Genomic DNA, 23,881 nt, shown 5'->3' with positions numbered 1-23,881 from the left:
ACAGTGACAGTATATACAGAGTACAGGGGGGTATACAGAGGACAGTGACAGTATATACAGAGTACAGGGGGGGGCTATACAGAGGACAGAGAGGGTATACAGAGTACAGTGACAGTATATATATATATTGTACAGGGGGAGTATACAGAGGACAGTGACAGTATATACAGAGTACAGGGGGGGCTATACAGAGGACAGTGACAGTATATACAGAGTACAGGGGGGGTATATAGAGGACAGTGACAGTATATACAGAGTACAGGGGGGGTATACAGAGGACAGTGACAGTATATACAGAGTACAGGGGGATTATACAGAGGACAGTGACAGTATATACAGAGTACAGGGGGAGTATACAGAGGACAGTGACAGTATATACAGAGTACAGGGGGGGCTATACAGAGGACAGTGACGGTATATACAGAGTACAGGAGAGTATATCGAGGACAGTGACAGTATATACAGAGTACGGGGGGTGGTGGCTATACAGAGGACAGTGACAGTATATACAGAGTACAGGGGGGGCTATACAGAGGACAGTGACAGTATATACAGAGTACAGGCGGGGCTATACAGAGGACAGTGACCGTGTATACAGAGTACGGGGGGTATACAGAGGACAGTGACCGTATATACAGAGTACAGGGGGGCTATACAGAGGACAGTGACAGTATATACAGAGTACAGGGGGGTATACAGAGGACAGTGACAGTATATACAGAGTACAGGGGGGGGGCTATACAGAGTACAGTGACAGTATATATATTGTACAGGGGGAGTATACAGAGGACAGTGACAGTATATACAGAGTACAGGGGGGGGGCTATACAGAGGACAGTGACAGTATATACAGAGTACAGGGGGGGTATACAGAGGACAGTGACAGTATATACAGAGTACAGGGGGAGTATACAGAGGACAGTGACAGTATATACAGAGTACAGGGGGAGTATACAGAGGACAGTGACAGTATATACAGAGTACAGGAGAGTATATCGAGGACAGTGACAGTATATACAGAGTACGGGGGGGGGCTATACAGAGGACAGTGACAGTGTATACAGAGTACAGGGGGGTATACAGAGGACAGTGACACTGTATACAGAGTACAGGAGAGTATACAAAGGACAGTGACAGTATATACAGAGTACAGGAGAGTATACAGAGGACAGTGACAGTATATAGAGAGTGTAGGAGAGTATACAGAGTACAGTCAGAGACAGTATATACAGAGTACAGGGGGAGTATACAAAGTACAGTGACAGTATACAGAGAGGACAGTGACAATATACAGAGGGAGTATAGTGAGCATACAGATGAATGTTACATGAGAAGGGGGTGGCCATCATTGTGGAGCCCACCCTCACAGTGTTTGCAATAGGAAAGCCTCAGGCATCATGGCGCCGGCACTTGGTGACACAATAACATGGTATTTATTCTGCCGGTCACGGGGCAGCTGGATGTGTCACATGACTGGAGTCCGGAAATATGGCTGCTGTATCTGTGTCTGTGTATTTCCTAATGTGTGTGATCCTGCAGATGGGATGGTGCCAGCAACAGCAGGTATATATCCTCATTATATTATATATACTGTATATATACACCCCCATTATACATATACACTGTATATATACCCTCATACATATACACTGTATATATACCCCCATTATACATATACACTGTATATATACACCCTCATTATATTATATACACTGTATATATTCACCCCTATTTCTCTAACGTCCTAGTGGATGCTGGGGACTCCGAAAGGACCATGGGGAACAGCGGCTCCGCAGGAGACTGGGCACAAAAGTAAAAGCTTTAGGACTACCTGGTGTGCACTGGCTCCTCCCCCTATGACCATCCTCCAAGCCTCAGTTAGATTTTTGTGCCCGAACGAGAAGGGTGCAGTCTAGGTGGCTCTCCTGAGCTGCTTAGAAAAAAGTTTAGTTTTAGGTTTTTTATTTTCAGTGAGACCTGCTGGCAACAGGCTCACTGCATCGAGGGACTAAGGGGAGAAGAAGCGAACTCACCTGCGTCCAGAGTGGATTGGGCTTCTTAGGCTACTGGACATTAGCTCCAGAGGGACGATCACAGGCCCAGCCATGGATGGGTCCCAGAGCCGCGCCGCCGTCCCCCTTACAGAGCCAGAAGAGCAGAAGAGGTCCGGAAAAATCGGCGGCAGAAGACGTCCTGTCTTCAATAAGGTAGCGCACAGCACCACAACTGTGCGCCATTGCTCTCAGCACACTTCACACTCCGGTCACTGAGGGTGCAGGGCGCTGGGGGGGGGGGGCGCCCTGAGACGCAATAAAAACACCTTTTTTGGCAAAAAATACATCACATATAGCTCCTGGGCTATATGGATGCATTTAACCCCTGCCAATTTTTCCATAAAAAAGCGGGAGAAAGGCCGCTGAGAAGGGGGCGGAGCCTATCTCCTCAGCACACTGGCGTCATTTTTTCCTCACAGCTCCGTTGGAGGAAGGCTCCCTGACTCTCCCCTGCAGTCCTGAACTACAGAAACAGGGTAAAACAAGAGAGGGGGGGCACTAATTGGCAGATAAATATATACAGCAGCTATATCAGGGAAAAACACTTATATAAGGTTATCCCTATATATATATAGCGCTGTGGTGTGTGCTGGCAAACTCTCCCTCTGTCTCCCCAAAGGGCTAGTGGAGTCCTGTCCTCTGTCAGAGCATTCCCTGTGTGTGTGCTGTGTGTCGGTACGTTGTGTCGACATGTATGAGGAGGAAAATGGTGTGGAGGCGGAGCAATTGCCTGTGTTAGTGATGTCACCCCCTAGGGAGTCGACACCTGACTGGATGGTCTTATGGAAAGAATTATACGTGATAGTGTCAGCACTTTTCAAAAGACTGTTGACGACATGAGACAGCCGGCAAATCAGTTAATACCTGTACAGGCGTCTCAAACACCGTCAGGGGCTCTAAAACGCCCGTTACCTCAGGTCGATACAGACACTGACACGGACACTGACTCCAGTGTCGACGGTGAGGAAACAAACGTATTTTCCAGTAGGGCCACACGTTACATGATCACGGCAATGAAGGAGGTTTTGAACATTTCTGATACTACAAGTACCACAAAAAAGGGTATTATGTGGGGTGTGAAAAAACTACCCGTAGTTTTTCCTGAATCAGATGAATTAAATGAGGTGTGTGATGAAGCGTGGGTTTCCCCCGATAACAAACTGCTAATTTCTGAAAAATTATTGGCATTATACCCTTTCCCGCCAGAGGTTAGGGCGCGTTGGGAAACACCCCCTAGGGTAGATAAGGCGTTCACACGCTTATCAAAACAAGTGGCGTTACCGTCTCCTGATACGGCCGCCCTCAAGGAACCAGCTGATAGGAAGCTGGAAAATATCCTAAAAAGTATATACACACATACTGGTATTATACTGCGACCAGCTATCGCCTCAGCCTGGATGTGCAGTGCTGGGGTGGCTTGGTCGGATTCCCTGACTGAAAATATTGATACCCTGGACAGGGACAGTATATTATTGACTATAGAGCATTTAAAGGATGCATTTCTATATATGCGAGATGCACAGAGGGATATTTGCACTCTGGCATCAAGAGTAAGTGCGCTGTCCTTTTCTGTCAGAAGAGGGTTATGGACGCGACAGTGGTCAGGGGATGCGGATTCCAAACGGCATATGGAAGTATTGCCGTATAAAGGGGAGGAGTTATTTGGGGTCGGTCTATCTGACCTGGTGGCCACGGCAACGGCTGGGAAATCCACCTTTTTACCCCAGGTCACCTCTCAGCAGAAAAAGATACCGTCTTTTCAGGCTCAGTCCTTTCGTCCCCATAAGGGCAAGCGGGCAAAAGGCCACTCATATCTGCCCCGGGGCAGAGGAAGGGGAAAAAGACTGCAGCAGACAGCCTCTTCCCACGAACAGAAGCCCTCCCCCGCTTCTGCCAAGTCCTCAGCATGACGCTGGGGCCTTACAAGCGGACTCAGGCACGGTGGGGGCCCGTCTCAAGAATTTCAGCGCGCAGTGGGCTCACTCGCAAGTGGACCCCTGGATCCTGCAGGTAGTATCTCAGGGGTACAAATTGGAATTCGAGACGTCTCCCCCTCGCCGGTTCCTGAAGTCTGCTTTACCAACGTCTCCCCCCGACAGGGAGGCGGTATTGGAAGCCATTCACAAGCTGTATTCCCAGCAGGTGATAATCAAGGTACCCCTCCTACAACAGGGAAAGGGGTATTATTCCACGCTGTTTGTGGTACCGAAGCCGGACGGCTCGGTGAGACCCATTTTAAATCTGAAATCCTTGAACACTTACATAAAAAGGTTCAAGTTCAAGATGGAGTCACTCAGAGCAGTGATAGCGAACCTGGAAGAAGGGGACTATATGGTGTCTCTGGACATCAAGGATGCTTACCTCCATGTCCCAATTTGCCCTTTTCACCAAGGGTACCTCAGGTTTGTGGTACAGAACTGTCACTATCAGTTTCAGACGCTGCCGTTTGGATTGTCCACGGCACCCCGGGTCTTTACCAAGGTAATGGCCGAAATGATGATTCTTCTTCGAAGAAAAGGCGTCTTAATTATCCCTTGGACGATCTCCTGATAAGTGCAAGGTCCAGAGAACAGTTAGAGGTCGGAGTAGCACTATCTCAAGTAGTACTACGACAGCACGGGTGGATTCTAAATATTCCAAAATCGCAGCTGATTCCGACGACACGTCTGCTGTTCCTAGGGATGATTCTGGACACAGTCCAGAAAAAGGTGTTTCTCCCGGAGGAGAAAGCCAGGGAGTTATCCGACCTAGTCAGGAACCTCCTAAGACCAGGCCAAGTGTCAGTGCATCAATGCACAAGGGTTCTGGGAAAAATGGTGGCTTCTTACGAAGCGATTCCATTCGGCAGATTCCACGCAAGAACTTTTCAGTGGGATCTGCTGGACAAATGGTCCGGATCGCATCTTCAAATGCATCAGCGGATAACCCTGTCTCCAAGGACAAGGGTGTCTCTCCTGTGGTGGTTACAGAGTGCTCATCTCCTAGAGGGCCGCAGATTCGGCATTCAGGATTGGGTCCTGGTGACCACGGATGCCAGCCTGAGAGGCAGGGAGCAGTCACACAGGGAAAAAATTTCCAGGGCTTGTGGTCAAGCATGGAAACGTCACTTCACATAAATATCCTGGAACTTAGGGCCATTTACAATGCCCTAAGTCAGGCAAGGCCTCTGCTTCAGGGTCAGCCGGTGTTGATCAGTCGGACAACATCACGGCAGTCGCCCACGTAAACAGACAGGGCGGCACAAGAAGCAGGAGGGCAATGACGGAAGTTGCAAGGATTCTTCGCTGGGCGGAAAATCATGTGATAGCACTGTCAGCAGTGTTCATTCCGGGAGTGGACAACTGGGAAGCAGACTTCCTCAGCAGACACGATCTTCACCCGGAGGAGTGGGGACTTCACCCAGAAGTCTTCCACATGCTTGTGAACCGTTGGGAAAAACCAAAGGTGGACATGATGGCGTCTCGCCTCAACAAAAAACTGGACAGGTATTGCGCCAGGTCAAGGGACCCTCAGGCAATAGCTGTGGACGCTCTGGTAACACCGTGGGTGTACCAGTCAGTGTATGTGTTCCTCCTCTGCCTCTCATACCAAAAGTACTGAGAATCATAAGAAGGAGAGGTGTAAAGACTATACTCGTGGCTCCGGATTGGCCAAGAAGGACTTGGTACCCGGAAATTCAAGAGATGCTCACGGAAGATCCGTGGCCTCTACCTCTAAGAAGGGACCTGCTCCAGCAGGGACCCTGTCTGTTCCAAGACTTACCGCGGCTGCGTTTGACGGCATGGCGGTTGAACGCCGGATCCTGAAGGAAAAAGGCATTCCGGATGAAGTCATCCCTACCCTGATCAAAGCCAGGAAGGATGTAACCGTACAACATTATCACCGTATTTGGCGAAAATATGTTGCGTGGTGCGAGGCCAGGAAGGCCCCTACAGAGGAATTTCAACTGGGTCGATTCCTGCATTTCCTGCAAACAGGACTGTCTATGGGCCTAAAATTAGGGTCCATTAAGGTTCAAATTTCGGCCCTGTCAATATTCTTCCAGAAAGAACTAGCTTCAGTTCCTGAAGTTCAGACGTTTGTCAAGGGGGGTACTGCATATACAGCCTCCTTTTGTGCCTCCAGTGGCACCTTGGGATCTCAATGTAGTTTTGTGATTCCTAAAATCACATTGGTTTGAACCACTCACCACTGTGGACTTAAAATATCTCACATGGAAAGTGGTAATGCTGTTAGCCCTGGCTTCAGCCAGGCGTGTCTCAGAATTGGCGGCTTTATCCTATAAAAGTCCTTACCTAATTTTTCATACGGACAGGGCAGAATTGAGGACTCGTCCTCAATTTCTCCCTAAGGTGGTTTCAGCGTTTCACTTGAACCAGCCTATTGTGGTACCCTGCGGCTACTAGGGACTTGGAGGACTCCAAGTTGCTGGACCGTAGTCAGGGCCCTGAAAATATGTTTCCAGGACGGCTGGAGTCAGAAAATCTGACTCGCTGTTTATCCTGTATGCACCCAACAAGCTGGGTGCTCCTGCTTCTAAGCAGACTATTGCTCGTTGGATTTGTAGTACAATTCAGCTTGCACATTCTGTGGCAGGCCTGCCACAGCCAAAATCTGTAAAAGCCCATTCCACAAGGAAGGTGGGCTCATCTTGGGCGGCTGCCCGAGGGGTCTCGGCTTTACAACTTTGCCGAGCAGCTACTTGGTCAGGGGCAAATACGTTTGCAAAATTCTACAAATTTGATACCCCTGGCTGAGGAGGACCTGGAGTTCTCTCATTCGGTGCTGCAGAGTCATCCGCACTCTCCCGCCCGTTTGGGAGCTTTGGTATAATCCCCATAGTCCTTTCGGAGTCCCCAGCATCCACTAGGACGTCTAGAGAAATAAGAATTTACTTACCGATAATTCTATTTCTCATAGTCCGTAGTGGATGCTGGGCGCCCATCCCAAGTGCGGATTGTCTGCAATACTTGTACATAGTTATTGTTACAAAAATCGGGTTATTATTGTTGTGAGCCATCTTTTCAGAGGCTCCTCTGTTATCATGCTGTTAACTGGGTTCAAATCACAAGTTGTACGGTGTGATTGGTGTGGCTGGTATGAGTCTTACCCGGGATTCAAAATCCTTCCTTATTGTGTACGCTCGTCCGGGCACAGTATCCTAACTGAGGCTTGGAGGAGGGTCATAGGGGGAGGAGCCAGTGCACACCAGGTAGTCCTAAAGCTTTTACTTTTGTGCCCAGTCTCCTGCGGAGCCGCTGTTCCCCATGGTCCTTTCGGAGTCCCCAGCATCCACTACGGACTATGAGAAATAGAATTATCGGTAAGTAAGTTCTTATTTATACATATACACTGTATATATACCCTCATACATATACACTTTATATATACACCCCCATTATACATATACACTGTATATATACCCTCATACATATACACTGTATATATACCCCCATTATACATATACACTGTATATATACCCTCATACATATACACTGTATATACACCCCCATTTCTCTGACGTCCTAGTGGATGCTGGGGACTCCGTAAGGACCATGGGGAATAGACGGGCTCCGCGGGAGACTGGGCCCTCTAAGAAAGATTTAGTACTACTGGTGTGCACTGGCACTTCCCTCTATGCCTCTCCTCCAGACCTCAGTTAGAATCTGTGCCCGGAAGGAGCTGGGTGCATTTTAGTGAGCTCTCCTGAGCTTGCTAATAAGAAAGTATTTGTTAGGTTTTTTATTTTCAGAGAGATCTGCTGGCAACAGACTCTCTGCTACGTGGGACTGAGGGGAGAGAAGCAAACCTACTAACTGCGGCTAGGTTGCGCTTCTTAGGCTACTAGACACCATTAGCTCCAGAGGGATCGAACACAGGAACCTAACCTTGGTCGTCCGTTCCCGGAGCCGCGCCGCCGTCCCCCTCGCAGAGCCAGAAGACAGAAGCCGGCAGAAGCAAGAAGACGTCAAAATCGGTGGCAGAAGACTCCTGTCTTCATATGAGGTAGCGCACAGCACTGCAGCTGTGCGCCATTGCTCCCACACTAACCCACACACTCCGGTCACTGTAGGGCGCAGGGGGGGGGGCGCCCTAGGCAGCAATTAAGTACCTCCTGGCAAAAGCAGCATATATACAGTTGGACACTGTTATATGCATTAGCCCCCGCCATTAATTTTACACAAAATCGCGGGACAGAAGCCTGCCGCTGAGGGGGCGGGGCCTTCTTCCTCAGCACTCACCAGCGCCATTTTCTCTCCACAGCTCCGCTGAGAGGAAGCTCCCCAGGCTCTCCCCTGCAGACTCACGGTAGAAAGGGTAAAAAGAGAGGGGGGGCACATAAATTTAGCGCATTAATCATATATACAGCAGCTACTGGGTGAACACTAAGTTACTGTGTGATTCCTGGGTCATATAGTGCTGGGGTGTGTGCTGGCATACTCTCTCTCTGTCTCTCCAAAAGGCCTTCTGGGGGTCCTGTCCTCATATAGAGCATCCCCGGTGTGTGTGTTGTGTCGGTACACGTGTGTCGACATGTTTGACGAAGAGGGCTATGTGGAGGCAGAGCAAGTGCAGATGAATGACGTGTCTCCGCCAACGGCGCCGACACCTGATTGGATGGATATGTGGAAGGTGTTAAATGATAATGTTAATTCCTTGCATAAAAGGTTGGATAAAGCTGAAGCCTTGGGACAGTCGGGGTCTCAGCCCATGCCTGATCCTACAGCGCAGAGGCCGTCAGGGTCTCAGAAGCGCCCACTATCCGAAGTTGTTGACACAGATATCGACACGGATTCTGACTCCAGTGTCGATGACGATGATGCAAAATTGCAGCCTAAAATGGCTAAAGCCATTCGCTACATGATTATAGCAATAATGGATGTTTTGCACATATCAGAGGTAAACCCTGTCCCTGACGAGGGTTTATATGTATGGGGAGAAAAAGCAAGAGGTGACTTTTCCCCCTTCACATGAGTTAAATGAATTATGTGAAAAAGCGTGGGATTCCCCTGATAGGAAAGTGCTGATTTCCAAAAGGTTACTTATGGCGTACTCTTTTCCGCCAACGGACAAGATGCGCTGGGAATCCTCCCCTAGGGTAGATAAAGCTCTGACACGCTTGTCTAAGAAGGTGGCCCTGCCGTCACAGGATACGGCCGCCCTCAAGGATCCTGCGGATAGGAAGCAGGAAAGTATCCTGAAGTCTGTTTATACACATTCAGGTACTCTACTGAGGCCGGCAATTGCGTCGGCCTGGATGTGTAGTGCTGTAGCAGCACGGACAGATAATCTGTCTGAGGAAATGGATACCTTAGACAAGGATACCATTTAACTGACCCTGGGGCATATAAAAGACGCTGTCCTATATATGAGGGATGCCCAGAGGGACATTTGCCTACTGGGCTCTAGAATAAATGCAATGTAAATTTCTTCCAGAAGGGTCCTGTGGACTCGGCAATGGACGGGTGATGCCGACTCCAAAAAGCACATGGAGGTGTTACCTTACAAGGGTGAGGAATTGTTTGGGGCGGTCTCTCGGACCTAGTTTCCACAGCTACGGCTGGGAAGTCAAACTTTTTGCCATATATTCCCTCACAGCCTAAGAAAGCACCGTATTACCATATGCAGTCCTTTCGATCACAAAGAAGCAAGAAGGTCAGAGGTGCGTCCTTTCTTGCCAGAGGCAGGGGTAGAGGAAAGAAGCTGCACCATACAGCTAGTTCCCAGGAACAGAAGTCCTCCCCGGCTTCCACTAAATCCACCGCATGACGCTGGGGCTCCACAGGAGCCAGGAGCGGTAGGGGCGCGTCTCCGAAATTTCAGCCACCATTGGGTTCGCTCACAGGTGGATCCCTGGGCTATACAGATTGTGTCTCAGGGAAACAAGCTGGAATTCGAAGTGATGCCCCCTCAACGTTACCTATAATCGGCCCTGCCAGCTTCCCCCATGAAACGGGAAGTAGTGTTAGAGGCAATTCACAAGTTATATCTCCAGCAGGTGGTGGTAAAGGTTCCCCTCCTTCAACAGGGGAGAGGATTCTATTCCACAATGTTTGTGGTACCGAAACCGGACGGTTCGGTCAGACCCATATTGAATTTAAAGTCCCTGAACATTTATCTGAAAAGATTCAAGTTCAAAATGGAATCGCTCAGAGCGGTCATTGCAAGCCTGGAAGAGGGGGATTTTATGGTGTCTCTGGACATCAAGGATGCTTACTTGCATGTCCCCATTTATCCACCTCATCAGGAGTACCTCAGATTTGTGGTACAGGACTGTCATTACCAATTCCAGACGTTGCCGTTTGGGCTCTCCACGGCACCGAGAATATTTACCAAGGTAATGACAGAAATGATGGTGCTCCTTCGAAAGCAAGGAGTCACAGTTATCCCATACTTGGACGATCTCCTCATAAAGGTGAGGTCCAGAGAGCAGTTGCTAATCAGCGTAGCACACTCTCAGGAAGTGTTGCAACAGCACGGCTGGATTCTGAATATCCCAAAGTCGCAGCTGATTCCTACAACGCGTCTGCCTTTTCTGGGCATGATTCTGGACACGGACCAGAAGAAGGTATTTCTCCTGGCGGAGAAGGCTCAAGAACTCGTGACTCTAGTCAGAGACCTCTTAAGACCGAAACAGGTGTCGGTGCATCGCTGCACGCGAGTCCTGGGAAAGATGGTGGCATCATACGAAGCCATTCCCTTCGGCAGGTTCCATGCGAGGATCTTTCAATGGGATCTGTTGGACAAGTGGTCCGGATCGCATCTTCAGATGCATTGGCTGATCACCCTGTCCCCGAGGGCCAGGGTGTCTCTTCTGTGGTCGCTACAGAGTGCTCACCTTCTCGAGGGCCGCAGGTTCGGCATACAGGACTGGGTCCTGGTGACCACGGATGCGAGCCTCCGAGGGTGGGGGGGCAGTCACTCAGGGAAGAAACTTCCAAGGGTTGTGGTCAAGTCAGGAGGCTTGTCTGCACATAAATATCCTGGAACTAAGGGCCATATACAACGCCCTGAGTCAAGCGGAGCCTCTGCTTCAAAACCAACCGTGCTGATTCAGTCAGACAACATCACCGCAGTGGCTCATGTAAACCGCCAGGGCGGCACAAGAAGCAGAGTGGCGATGGCGGAAGCCACCAGGATTCTTCGTTGGGCGGGGAATCACGTGCAAGCACTGTCAGCAGTGTTCGTTCCGGGAGTGGACAACTGGGAAGCAGACTTCCTCAGCAGGCACGACCTCCACCCGGGAGAATGGGGACTTCATCACGAAGTCTTCACTCAGATTACAAATTGATGGGAACTGCCACAGGTAGACATGATGGCGTCCCGTCTCAACAAAAAGCTACAAAGGTATTGCGCCAGGTCAAGAGACCCTCAGGCGATAGCTGTGGACGCACTGGTAACACCGTGGGTGTTCCAGTCGGTCTATGTGTTTCCTCCTCTTCCTCTCATACCCAAGGTGCTGAGGATCGTAAGAAGAAGAGGAGTGAGAACAATACTCATTGTTCCGGATTGGCCAAGAAGGACTTGGTACCCGGAACTGCAAGAAATGCTTACAGAGGACCCGTGGCCTCTGCCTCTCAGACAGGACCTGTTGCAACAGGGGCCCTGTCTGTTCCAAGACTTACCGCGGCTGCGTTTGACGGCATGGCGGTTGAACGCAGGATCCTAGCGGAAAAAGGCATTCCGGAGGAAGTTATTCCTACGCTGATAAAGGCTAGGAAGGACGTGACAGCAAGACACTATCACCGTATATGGCGAAAATATGTTGCCTGGTGTGAGGCCAGGAAGGCCCCTACAGAGGAATTCCAGCTGGGACGGTTCCTGCACTTCCTACAGTCTGGAGTGACTATGGGCCTGAAGTTGGGGTCCATAAAGGTCCAGATTTCGGCCCTATCCATTTTCTTTCAAAAGGAACTGGCTTCTCTTCCTGAAGTTCAGACGTTTGTTAAAGGAGTGCTGCATATTCAACCCCCTTTTGTGCCACCAGTGGCACCTTGGGATCTCAACGTGGTGTTGGGTTTCCTGAAATCCCACTGGTTTGAGCCACTTAAGACCGTGGAGCTAAAGTATCTCACGTGGAAGGTGGTCATGCTATTGGCCTTAGCTTCGGCTAGGCGTGTGTCAGAATTGGCGGCTTTGTCGTGTAAAAGCCCCTATCTTGTTTTCCATACGGACAGGGCAGAATTACGGACTCGTCCGCAATTTCTGCCGAAGGTGGTGTCATCTTTTCATTTGAATCAACCTATTGTGGTGCCTGCGGCTACTCGTGACTTGGAGGATTCCAAGTTGCTTGATGTAGTCAGGGCTTTGAAGATCTATGTTGCCAGGACGGCTGGAGTCCGGAAGACTGACTCGCTGTTTATCCTGTATGCATCCAACAAGCTGGGTGCTCCTGCTTCAAAGCAAACCATCGCTCGCTGGATCTGTAGCACGATTCAGCAGGCTCATTCTGCGGCTGGTTTGCCGCATGCAAAATCAGTGAAAGCCCATTCCACTAGGAAAGTGGGCTCTTCTTGGGCGGCTGCCCGAGGGGTCTCGGCATTACAGCTTTGCCGAGCAACTACTTGGTCGGGTACAAACACATTTGCTAAGTTCTACAAGTTTGATACCCTGGCTGAGGAGGACCTTGTGTTTGCCCATTCGGTGCTCCAGAGTCATCTGCACTCTCCCGCCCATTTGGGAGCTTTGGTATAATCCCCATGGTCCTTACGGAGTCCCCAGCATCCACTAGGACGTTAGAGAAAATAAGATTTTACTCACCGGTAAATCTATTTCTCGTAGTCCGTAGTGGATGCTGGGCGCCCGTCCCAAGTGCGGATTTTCTGCAATACGTGTACATAGTTATTGCTTAATAAAGGGTTATGTTATGTGTGCATCCATTGTTGATGCTCTGTTGTTGTTCATACTGTTAACTGGGTTAGTTTATCACAAGTTATACGGTGTGATTGGTGTGGCTGGTATGAGTCTTACCCTGGATTCCAAAATCTTTTCCTTATAATGTCAGCTCTTCCGGGCACAGTTTCCTTAACTGAGGTCTGGAGGAGGGGCATAGAGGGAGGAGCCAGAGCACACCAGTAGTACTAAATCTTTCTTAAAGTGCCCAGTCTCCTGCGGAGCCCGTCTATTCCCCATGGTCCTTACGGAATCCCCAGCATCCACTACGGACTACGAGAAATAGATTTACCGGTGAGTAAAATCTTATTTATACATATACACTGTATATATACCCTCATACATATGCACTTTATATATACACCCCCATTATACACATACACTGTATATATACCCTCATACATATACACTGTATCTATACACCCCCCATTATACATATACAATGTTTATATACACCCCTATTATACATATACACTGTATATATACCCTCATACATATACACTTTATATATACACCCAGACCCCCATTATACATATACACTGTATATATACCCTCATACATATACACTGTATATACACCCCCATTATACATATACACTGTATATACACACCCTCATTATATTATATATACTGTATATATTCACCCCTAGTATACATATACACTGTATATATACCCTCATACATATACACTTTATATATACACCCAGACCCCCATTATACATATACACTGTATATATACCCTCATACATATACACTGTATATACACCCCCATTATACATATACACTGTATATACACACCCTCATTATACATATACACTGTATATATACCCTCATACATATACACTTTATATATACACCCCCATTATACATATACACTGTATATATACCCTCATACATATACACTGTATATATACCCCCCATTATACATATACACTGTATATATACCCTCATACATATACACTGTATATACACCCCCATTATACATATACACTGTATATACACACCCTCATTATATTATATATACTGTATATATTCAGCCCTAGTATACATATACACTGTATATATACCCTCATACATATACACTTTATATATACACCCCCATTATACATATACACTGTATATATACCCTCATACATATACACTGCATATATACACCCCCATTATACATGTACATTGTATATATACACCCCTATTATACATATACACTGTATATATACCCTCATACATATACACTTTATATATACACCCCCATTATACATATACACTGTATATATACCCTCATACATATACACTGTATATATACCCCCCATTATACATATACACTGTATATATACACACCCTCATTATATTATATATACTGTATATATACACCCCCCATTATACATATACACTGTATATATACCCTCATACATATACACTGTATATACACCCCCATTTCTCTGACGTCCTAGTGGATGCTGGGTACTCCGTAAGGACCATGGGGAATAGACGGGCTCCGCAGGAGACTGGGCACTCTTAAAAGAAAGATTAGGTACTACATCTGGTGTGCACTGGCTCCTCCCTCTATGCCCCTCCTCCAGACATCAGTTAGTATCTGTGCCCGGCCAGAGCTGGATGCACCTAGAGGGCTCTCCTGAGCTCACTAAAAAAGAAAGTATTTGTTAGGTTTTTTATTTTTAGTGAGATCTGCTGGCAACAGACTCACTGCTACGAGGGACTGAGGGAGAGAAGCAAACCTACCTGCGTGCAGCTAGCTTGTGCTTCTAAGGCTACTGGACACCATTAGCTCCAGAGGGATCGAACACAGGGCCCGACCTCGATCGTCCGTTCGCGGAGCCGCGCCGCCGTCCCCCTTGCAGAGCCAGAAGACGGAAGATTCCAGGAGAAAATCAGCGTCTGAAGACTCCGGTCTTCAATAAGGTAGCGCACAGCACTGCAGCTGTGCGCCATTGCTCCCACAGCACACCACACGCTCCGGTCACTGGTGGGTGCAGGGCGCTGGGGGGGGCGCCCTGGGCTGCAATTTGTATACCTTGGTTAGCAAAATGCACATAATACAGTTATTAACTGTATATGTGCCTAATCCCCGCCATAAATATTATTAAAAAAGCGGAAGAAGCCGGCCGCTGAAGGGGCGGGGCTATCTTCCTCAGCACAGCCAGCGCCATTTTTTCTTCACAGCTCCGCTGGAAGGACTCTCCCCTGCAGTATTCACTACGAGAAGGGTAAAAAAGAGAGGGGGGGCACATAAATTTAGGCACAAAAGGTAATATAAGCAGCTATTGGGGGAAATTCCACTTTGTATTAGTGTAAATCCCTCTGTTATAAATAGCGCTCTGGTGTGTGCTGGCATACTCTCTCTCTGTCTCCCCAAAGGACTTTGTGGGGTCCTGTCCTCAGTCAGAGCATTCCCTGTGTGTGTGTGCGGTGTGTCGGTACGGCTGTGTCGACATGTTTGAGGAGGACGCTTACGTGGAGGCGGAGCAGGTGCCGATAAGTGTGATGTCGCCCCCTGCGGGGCCGACACCAGAGTGGATGGATATGTGGAAGGTATTAACCGACAGTGTCAACTCCTTGCACAAAAGGTTCGATGACGGAGCTTTGGGACAGCCGGCATCTCAGCCCGCGCCTGCCCAGGCATCTCAGAGGCCATCAGGGGCTCAAAAACGCCCGCTACCTCAGATGGCAGACACAGATGTCGACACGGAGTCTGACTCCAGTGTCGACGAGGATGAGACAAATGTACAATCCACAAGGGCCATCCGATGCATGATTACGGCAATGAAAAATGTGTTGCACATTTCTGATATTAACCCGGTTACCACTAAAAAGGGTATTATGTTTGGGGAGAAAAAGCAGCCAGCGACTTTTCCCCCATCTGATGAGTTTAATGAATTGTGTGAAGAAGCGTGGTGTTCCCCAGATAAGAAATTAGTGATTTCTAAGCGGTTACTAATGGCGTACCCTTTCCCGCCAACGGACAGGTTGCGTTGGGAAACATCCCCTAGGGTGGACAAGGCGCTCACACGCTTATCAAAAAAGGTGGCACTGCCGTCTCAGGATACGGCCGCCTTAAAGGAGCCTGCAGATAGTAAGCAGGAGGCTATCCTGAAGTCTGTGTATACACACTCAGGTACTATTATACTATACTGAGACCTGCAATTGCTTCAGCATGGATGTGTAGTGCTGCAGCAGCTTGGTCTGATTCCCTGTCAGATAACATTGATTCCCTTGACAGGGATACTATTTTGCTAACCATAGAGCATATTAAAGACGTAGTCTTATATATGAGGGATGCACAGAGGGACATTTGCCGACTGGCATCTAGAATTAATGCAATGTCCATTTCTGCCAGGAGAGTATTATGGACTCGGCAGTGGACAGGTGATGCAGATTCAAAAAGGCACATGGAAGTTTTGCCTTATAAGGGTGAGGAATTGTTTGGGAATGGTCTCTCGGACCTCGTATCCACAGCAACAGCTGGGAAGTCGACTTTTTTACCTCAGGTTCCCTCACAGCCTAAGAAAGCACCGTATTATCAAGTACAGTCCTTTCGGCCTCAGAAAGGCAAGCGGGTCAGAGGCGCGTCCTTTCTGCCCAGAGGCAGGGGTAGAGGGAAAAAGCTGCACCAGACAGCCAGTTCCCAGGAACAAAAATCCTCCCCTGCTTCCACTAAGTCCACCGCATGACGCTGGGGCTCCACAGGTGGAGCCAGGTGCGGTGGGGGCCCGTCTCCGGAACTTCAGCGACCAGTGGGTTCGCTCACAGGTGGATCTCTGGGTGCTACAAGTGGTATCTCAGGGATACAAGCTGGAGTTCGAGACGTCTCCCCCTCGCCGTTACCTCAAATCAGCCTTGCCAGCTACTCCCATGGAAAGGGAGGTAGTACTGGCTGCAATTCACAAGCTTTACCTTCAGCAGGTGATAATCAAAGTTCCCCTCCTTCAGCAGGGACGGGGTTACTATTCCACAATGTTTGTGGTACCGAAACCAGACGGTTCGGTAAGACCCATTCTAAATTTGAAATCCTTGAACACTTATATAAGGAAGTTCAAGTTTAAAATGGAATCGCTCAGGGCGGTTATTGCAAGCCTGGAAGAGGGGGATTTTATGGTGTCACTCGACATAAAGGATGCTTACCTACATGTCCCCATTTACCCCCCCACCAGGAGTACCTCAGGTTTGTGGTACAGGACTGCCATTACCAATTCCAGACGTTGCCGTTTGGTCTGTCCACGGCACCGAGGGTATTTACCAAAGTAATGGCCGAAATGATGATACTCCTTCGAAAGAAGGGAGTTATAATTATCCCATACTTGGACGATCTCCTTATAAAGGCAAGGTCCAAGGAGCAGTTGTTGGTCGGAGTAGCACTATCTCAGGAAGTGCTACAACAGCACGGCTGGATTCTGAATATCCCAAAGTCGCAGCTGGTTCCTACGACGCGTCTGCTGTTCTTGGGCATGATTCTGGACACAGAACAGAAGAAGGTGTTTCTCCCGAAGGAGAAGGCCAAGGAGTTGTCCTCTCTGGTCAGAGACCTCCTGAAACCAAAACAGGTGTCGGTACATCACTGCACGCGAGTCTTGGGAAAGATGGTAGCTTCTTACGAAGCAATTCCCTTCGGCAGGTTCCATGCAAGAATATTTCAGTGGGATCTGTTAGACAAGTGGTCCGGATCGCATCTTCAGATGCATCGGCTGATCACCCTGTCCCCGAGGGCCAGGGTGTCTCTGCTGTGGTGGCTGCAGAGTGCTCATCTTCTCGAGGGCCGCAGATTCGGCATTCAGGACTGGGTCCTGGTGACCACGCATGCAAGCCTCCGAGGTTGGGGGGCAGTCACTCAGGGAAGAAACTTCCAGGGACAATGGTCGAGTCAGGAGACTTCCCTACACATAAATATTCTGGAACTAAGGGCCATTTACAATGCCCTAAGTCAAGCAGAACCCCTGCTTCAAAACCAGCCGGTGCTGATTCAGTCAGACAACATCACGGCTGTCGCCCATGTAAACCGACAGGGCGGCACAAGAAGCAGGATGGCGATGGCAGAAGCCACAAGGATTCTCTGATGGGCGGAGAATCACGTGCTAGCACTGTCAGCAGTGTTCATTCCGGGAGGGGACAACTGGGAAGCAGACTTCCTCAGCAGGCACGACCTCCACCCGGGAGAGTGGGGACTTCATCCAGAAGTCTTCCAGCTGATTGTAAATCGTTGGGAAAGGCCACAGGTGGACATGATGGCGTCCCGCCTCAACAAAAAGCTAAAAAGATATTGCGCCAGGTCAAGGGACCCTCAGGCGATAGCTGTGGACGCTCTAGTGACACCGTGGGTGTACCAGTCGGTTTATGTGTTCCCTCCTCTTCCTCTCATACCAAAGGTGCTGAGGATAATAAGAAAGAGAGGAGTAAGAACTATACTCATCGTTCCGGATTGGCCAAGAAGAACTTGGTACCCGGAACTACAAGAAATGATCTCAGAGGACCCTTGGCCTCTGCCGCTACGACAGGACCTGCTACAGCAGGGGCCCTGTCTGTTCCAAGACTTACCGCGGCTGCGTTTGACGGCATGGCGGTTGAACGCCGGATCCTAATGGAAAAGGGCATGCCGGTTGAAGTCATTCCTACGCTGATAAAGGGTAGGAAGGATGTGACAGCAAAACATTATCACCGCATATGGCGAAAATATGTTGCTTGGTGTGAGGCCATGAAGGCCCCAACAGAGGAATTTCAGCTGGGTCGATTTCTGCACTTCCTACAGTCAGGAGTAACTATGGGCCTAAAATTGGGATCCATTAAAGTCCAGATTTCGGCCCTGTCTATTTTCTTTCAAAAAGAACTGGCTTCACTGCCTGAAGTTCAGACGTTTGTTAAGGGAGTGCTGTATATTCAGCCCCCTTTTGTGCCTCCAGTGGCACCTTGGGATCTCAACGTGGTGTTGAGTTTCTTAAAATCACATTGGTTTGAGCCACTTCAGACCGTGGAGTTGAAGTATCTCACGTGGAAGGTAGTCATGCTGTTGGCCTTGGACTCAGCTAGGCGTGTGTCAGAATTGGCGGCTTTGTCCTGTAAAAGCCCTTATCTGATTTTCCATATGGACAGGGCAGAATTGAGGACTCGTCCCCAATTTCTCCCAAAGGTGGTATCAGCGTTTCATTTAAACCAACCTATTGTGGTACCTGCGGCTACTCGGGACTTGGAGGATTCCAAGTTGCTGGACGTAGTCCGGGCCCTAAAAATCTATGTTTCCAGGACGGCTAGAGTCAGGAAAACTGACTCGCTATTTATCCTGCATGCACCCAACAAGCTGGGTGCTCCTGCTTCTAAGCAGACTATTGCTTGCTGGATCTGTAGCACGATTCAGCAGGCTCATTCTGCGGCTGGACTGCCGCATCCTAAATCAGTAAAAGCCCATTCCACAAGGAAGGTGGGCTCTTCTTGGGCGGCTGCCCGAGGGGTCTCGGCTTTACAACTTTGCCGAGCTGCTACTTGGTCGGGATCAAACACTTTTGCAAAATTCTACAAGTTTGATACCCTGGCTGAGAAGGACCTTGAGTTTGCTCATTCGGTGCTGCAGAGTCATCCGCACTCTCCCGCCCGTTTGGGAGCTTTGGTATAATCCCCATGGTCCTTACGGAGTACCCAGCATCCACTAGGACGTCAGAGAAAATAAGATTTTACTCACAATAAATCTATTTCTCGTAGCCCGTAGTGGATGCTGGGAGCCCGTCCCAAGTGCGGACTTTCTGCAATACATGTATATAGTTATTGCTTAACTATAGGGTTTTGTTATGAGCCATCTGTTAAATGAGGCTCGGTTGTTGTTCATACTGTTAACTGGGTATAGTTATCACAAGTTGTACAGTGTGATTGGTGTGGCTGGTATGAGTCTTACCCTGGATTCCAAATCCTTTCCTAGTAATGTCAGCTCTCCCGGGCACAGTTTCCTTAACTGAGGTCTGGAGGAGGGGCATAGAGGGAGGAGCCAGTGCACACCAGATGTAGTACCTAATCTTTCTTTTAAGAGTGCCCAGTCTCCTGCGGAGCCCGTTCTATTCCCCATGGTCTTACGGAGTACCCAGCATCCACTACGGACTACGAGAAATAGATTTACCGGTGAGTAAAATCTTATTTATACATATACACTGTATATATGCCCTCATACATATACACTGTATATATACCCCCATTATACATATACACTGTATATATAAACCCTCATTATATTATATACCACTGTATATATACACCCCCATTATACATATACACTGTATATTTACCTTCATACATATACACTGTATATATACACCCCATTATACATATACACTGTATATATACACACATACACACTGTATATATACACCCCCATTACACACATACACACTGTATACACCCCCATTACACACACACACACACACACACACACACACACACACACACACACACACACACACACACACACTGTATATACTCCCCATTACACACATATACACTGTATATACCCCCATTACACACATATACACTGTATATACCCCCATTACACACACATACACTGTATATACCCCCATTACACACACATACACTGTATATACCCCCATTACACACACATACACTGTATATACCCCCATTACACACACATACACACTGTCTATACCCCCATTACACACACATACACACTGTCTATACCCCCATTACACACACATACACACTGTATATACCCCCATTACACACACATACACACGGTCTATACCCCCATTACACACACATACACTGTATATACCCCCATTATACACATACACACGTCTATACCCCCATCACACACACACACACACACACACACACACTGTATATACCCCCATTACACATACACACACTGTATATACCCCCATTATACACATATCGCTGTATATACCCCCATTTCGCTTACGTCCTAGAGGATACTGGGGTCCATTTAGTACCATGGGGTATAGACGGTCCACTAGTAGCCATGGACACTTTAAGAATTTGATAGTGTGGGCTGGCTCCTCCCTCTATGCCCCTCCTACCAGACTCAGTTTAGAAAACGTGCCCGGAGGTGCCGGTCACCCTGATGGAAGCTCCTGAAGAGTTTTCTGCATTTACTTTATCTGTTTGTTATTTTCAGGCAGGATTGGATGGCACCAGCCTGTCTGCGTCGTGGGACTTGGGGGGGGGGGGGGGGGGGGGGGTACAACCACTTATAGGGTTAATGGTCCCGTTCCCAACTGACAGGACACTGAGCTCCTGAGGGAGCTATTCGCAAGCCCCACCACGTCGAGCGTACATTCCTGTAGCACGCCGCCACCCCTAACAGAGCCGTAAGAATGAGGAGTGGCGAGTACTGAGTCGGCTTCCGGCCATTATGGTGGCATGAGGGTACGGAGACGCACGACTTCTAAACAGGGCAGAATGCGTCTCCGGACACATTACACAACTGCGTCCCCGTACACTGTACACAGTATCCACACTGGCACCACAGCCTTCAAACGGTTCTCTCCATTTTAAGCACCAGATTCCTCAGCCAGTATAAAAAAATCTGGAAGACCTCGCGCCATTGAGGGGGCGGGGCTTCACTATGAGCGGATCCAGTAGCTCTCCAGCGCCATTTTCCCTCTGCAGTGGACACAGACGCTGACTGACAGGGATGTGCAGCTCCTCCGGTGTGACTCCAGATTACCTCAGCGGTACCAGGGGGGAGCGATTATTAGTGTACTACGTCTCCTATCAGGATACTTAGTCTGCGACGCGGCTAAGCTTGGCATTAGCGATAAGAGCGCTGTGTGCTGGCTCCATACTATCTCTGTCTCTCCCTGGAAGGGCTCTTTATGGGTTAATTGTGCTTTTAACCTTTTCCTGTGTGTGTTGTGAATGCTGATTATTTTACAGGACAAAAAGCGATACCTTATTTCACCTATGTTCAAGCCGCTGCGGCCGCTGTATATATTACTTAACCTCTATGCTGTTTATACCTTACGTACACAAGATCGTACCGTGTGCGCACTCTGCGTACCTACGCCGAATGGGCGTAGTAAGTACTCAATTTGCACACACAAGCCTACACGCTGTTAGCACAATGCAGCAGCCCGAGTGGCTGTAGATACACTTTAAACCTTAGCAGGAAATGGGACACGACACCAATTGTATTTAAAAATATGTTGGGGTCCAACCCACCAACGGTTATATTTACTAGCAGGGGGTTACAACAATATTACAATACTATTAGAGAAAAAGGCTACAGTCAATGGTACATACGTTTGTTCGCCAGCGCCACACGGTCCCGGTGCTCAAGTCAATCAAGGTAGATGACCTTCAAAGATTGTGTGTGGCCGGGCATGCAGCTGGCTTTTTATACATTTGTCCAAAACCTAACACAATGGAAACTGTAATCTCTTCACCCATTGGTCACTGGGATGGTCATTTACAGTACAGGAGAGGTCATAGGTCAGTTTGAATAGGTGGGCGATGTCTGGTCCAGGTGCACTTGCAGATGTTCTCCTCTGGGTTCCCGCCGCATATCAAGAGCACAGTAAATACAGTTAATATTAATATTCTGCTCCTGCACATAACTCTTTGCAGGAGCGTGCGATCTTCTGCAAACCAACACCGGAATATTGCTCTAAAAATACCCTACAGCTGGATATCAAACACCACCTTATAACCTAGTTCTGTCCTCTCCTATCCTGTAAAGGTGAATCCCTTTGTTATTATACCCTTTAAGCAAGTATAACTCGCTGGTGCGGTGCAGGGAGACTATGTGTACATTATGCACTATGTGTATTAAATATGTAATGTGTCTTTGTGGCTTTTCCATGCGATTACAAATGCTACCGTAATTACTCATACCACGCGCTAATACACACCACCGCGTGAGCGGCTATACGCAACTTGCGAGTATGCGCACGCATGGCAGAACAAGTACGCGCATGGAGGCCATCTGTGTGGAGTTTGTCCGTGATGTGTATGGCTGTAATATTTTCGACTTCAACTGTGTGTGTGTGTGTGTGTGTGTGTGTGTGTGCGCTGTCGCATTACATTGTCAGGCAAGGAGTGTGTTTCTTGTACAGCGGAGTGTTCCTCTTCACCAGGGGGCTCAATACTGGGTACTCAGGGTTCACAGACTAGCGAGGCTGAACCGGAGTGGGTTAATTCTCTTAAGGGAATGATCTCAACTCTTTCTTCAAAATTGTCCCGCCATGATAAAGAGAAGCAATACTTAAGACAGACTGTGGATGAGTTTGTGAATAGAGACTCGGTCCCCAAACCAGCGTCTCAGTCCCCTCCCAATTGTCCGCAAAAGCGATCTCTGGCCCATATCCTGCAGTCTGACTCTGATGTGTCAGACATGGAGGAGCGTGAGGTGGATTTGGAGGGGGGGGGATGCGGCTCTGTCACAGTCTCTATAAGAGCCTCTATTCCCTATCAGAGATGTTCTCTATATTCCTGATAAGGTGTCAGAGGAGTGTGAGGAATCTTATTTTAATGTAAAAAAGAAATCCTCAGTAACTTTTCCTGCGTCAAAGGAATTGAATACCCTGTTTGAAGAACCATGGGTTAATCCTGATAAGAAACTTCAAATCCCTAAGAGGTTACTCTCATCTTTTCCTTTTCCTCTGGAGGATAGGAAAAAATGGGAAAATCCACTGTGGCCGGAGAGACCCCAGCCCATGTGGACAATGGCCGCCGCGGCACTGAAGGGGTTAACCCCTAGTGCCCGGCGCCATTATCGGGACAATGGGCGCTTGGCGTCATATTTAAAATATTGTGGGCGCTAGATGCTGTGTTTGTACAAATGCCTAAAAATGTATTTTAACAATGTGCCGTGGTCCCGGACCTCTCCGGCGACCGCGGCAGTGAGGGCAGCCCCCGGCGCGCTGAACAGTGTGTGCGTGCCGGGGAAGAGGTGAACCGCTGCAGCCGGGA

At 48.5% G+C, this 23,881-nt stretch overlaps 1 protein-coding gene across 1 annotated transcript in view; it reads left to right on the top strand.

The window, feature by feature from the left end:
* Positions 1-1,456: 1,456 nt before the first annotated feature.
* ATRAID (all-trans retinoic acid induced differentiation factor) overlaps positions 1,457-23,881 on the top strand; it is a gene marked incomplete at its 3' end in the record, with an annotated part of 47,047 nt that continues 24,622 nt past the window's right edge. Inside the window, exon 1 of the mRNA XM_063950673.1 lies at positions 1,457-1,563. Coding sequence (XP_063806743.1) covers positions 1,489-1,563 — 75 coding nt within the window. The remainder of the gene's footprint in view (positions 1,564-23,881) is intronic.

This window comes from Pseudophryne corroboree, unplaced genomic scaffold, assembly GCF_028390025.1.
Source record: "Pseudophryne corroboree isolate aPseCor3 unplaced genomic scaffold, aPseCor3.hap2 scaffold_1159, whole genome shotgun sequence".
In the NCBI taxonomy this organism is placed as follows: Eukaryota; Metazoa; Chordata; class Amphibia; order Anura; family Myobatrachidae; genus Pseudophryne; species Pseudophryne corroboree.
The sequence above is the reverse complement of the archived record's forward strand: the minus strand, read 5'-3'. Positions and strand labels throughout refer to the sequence as shown.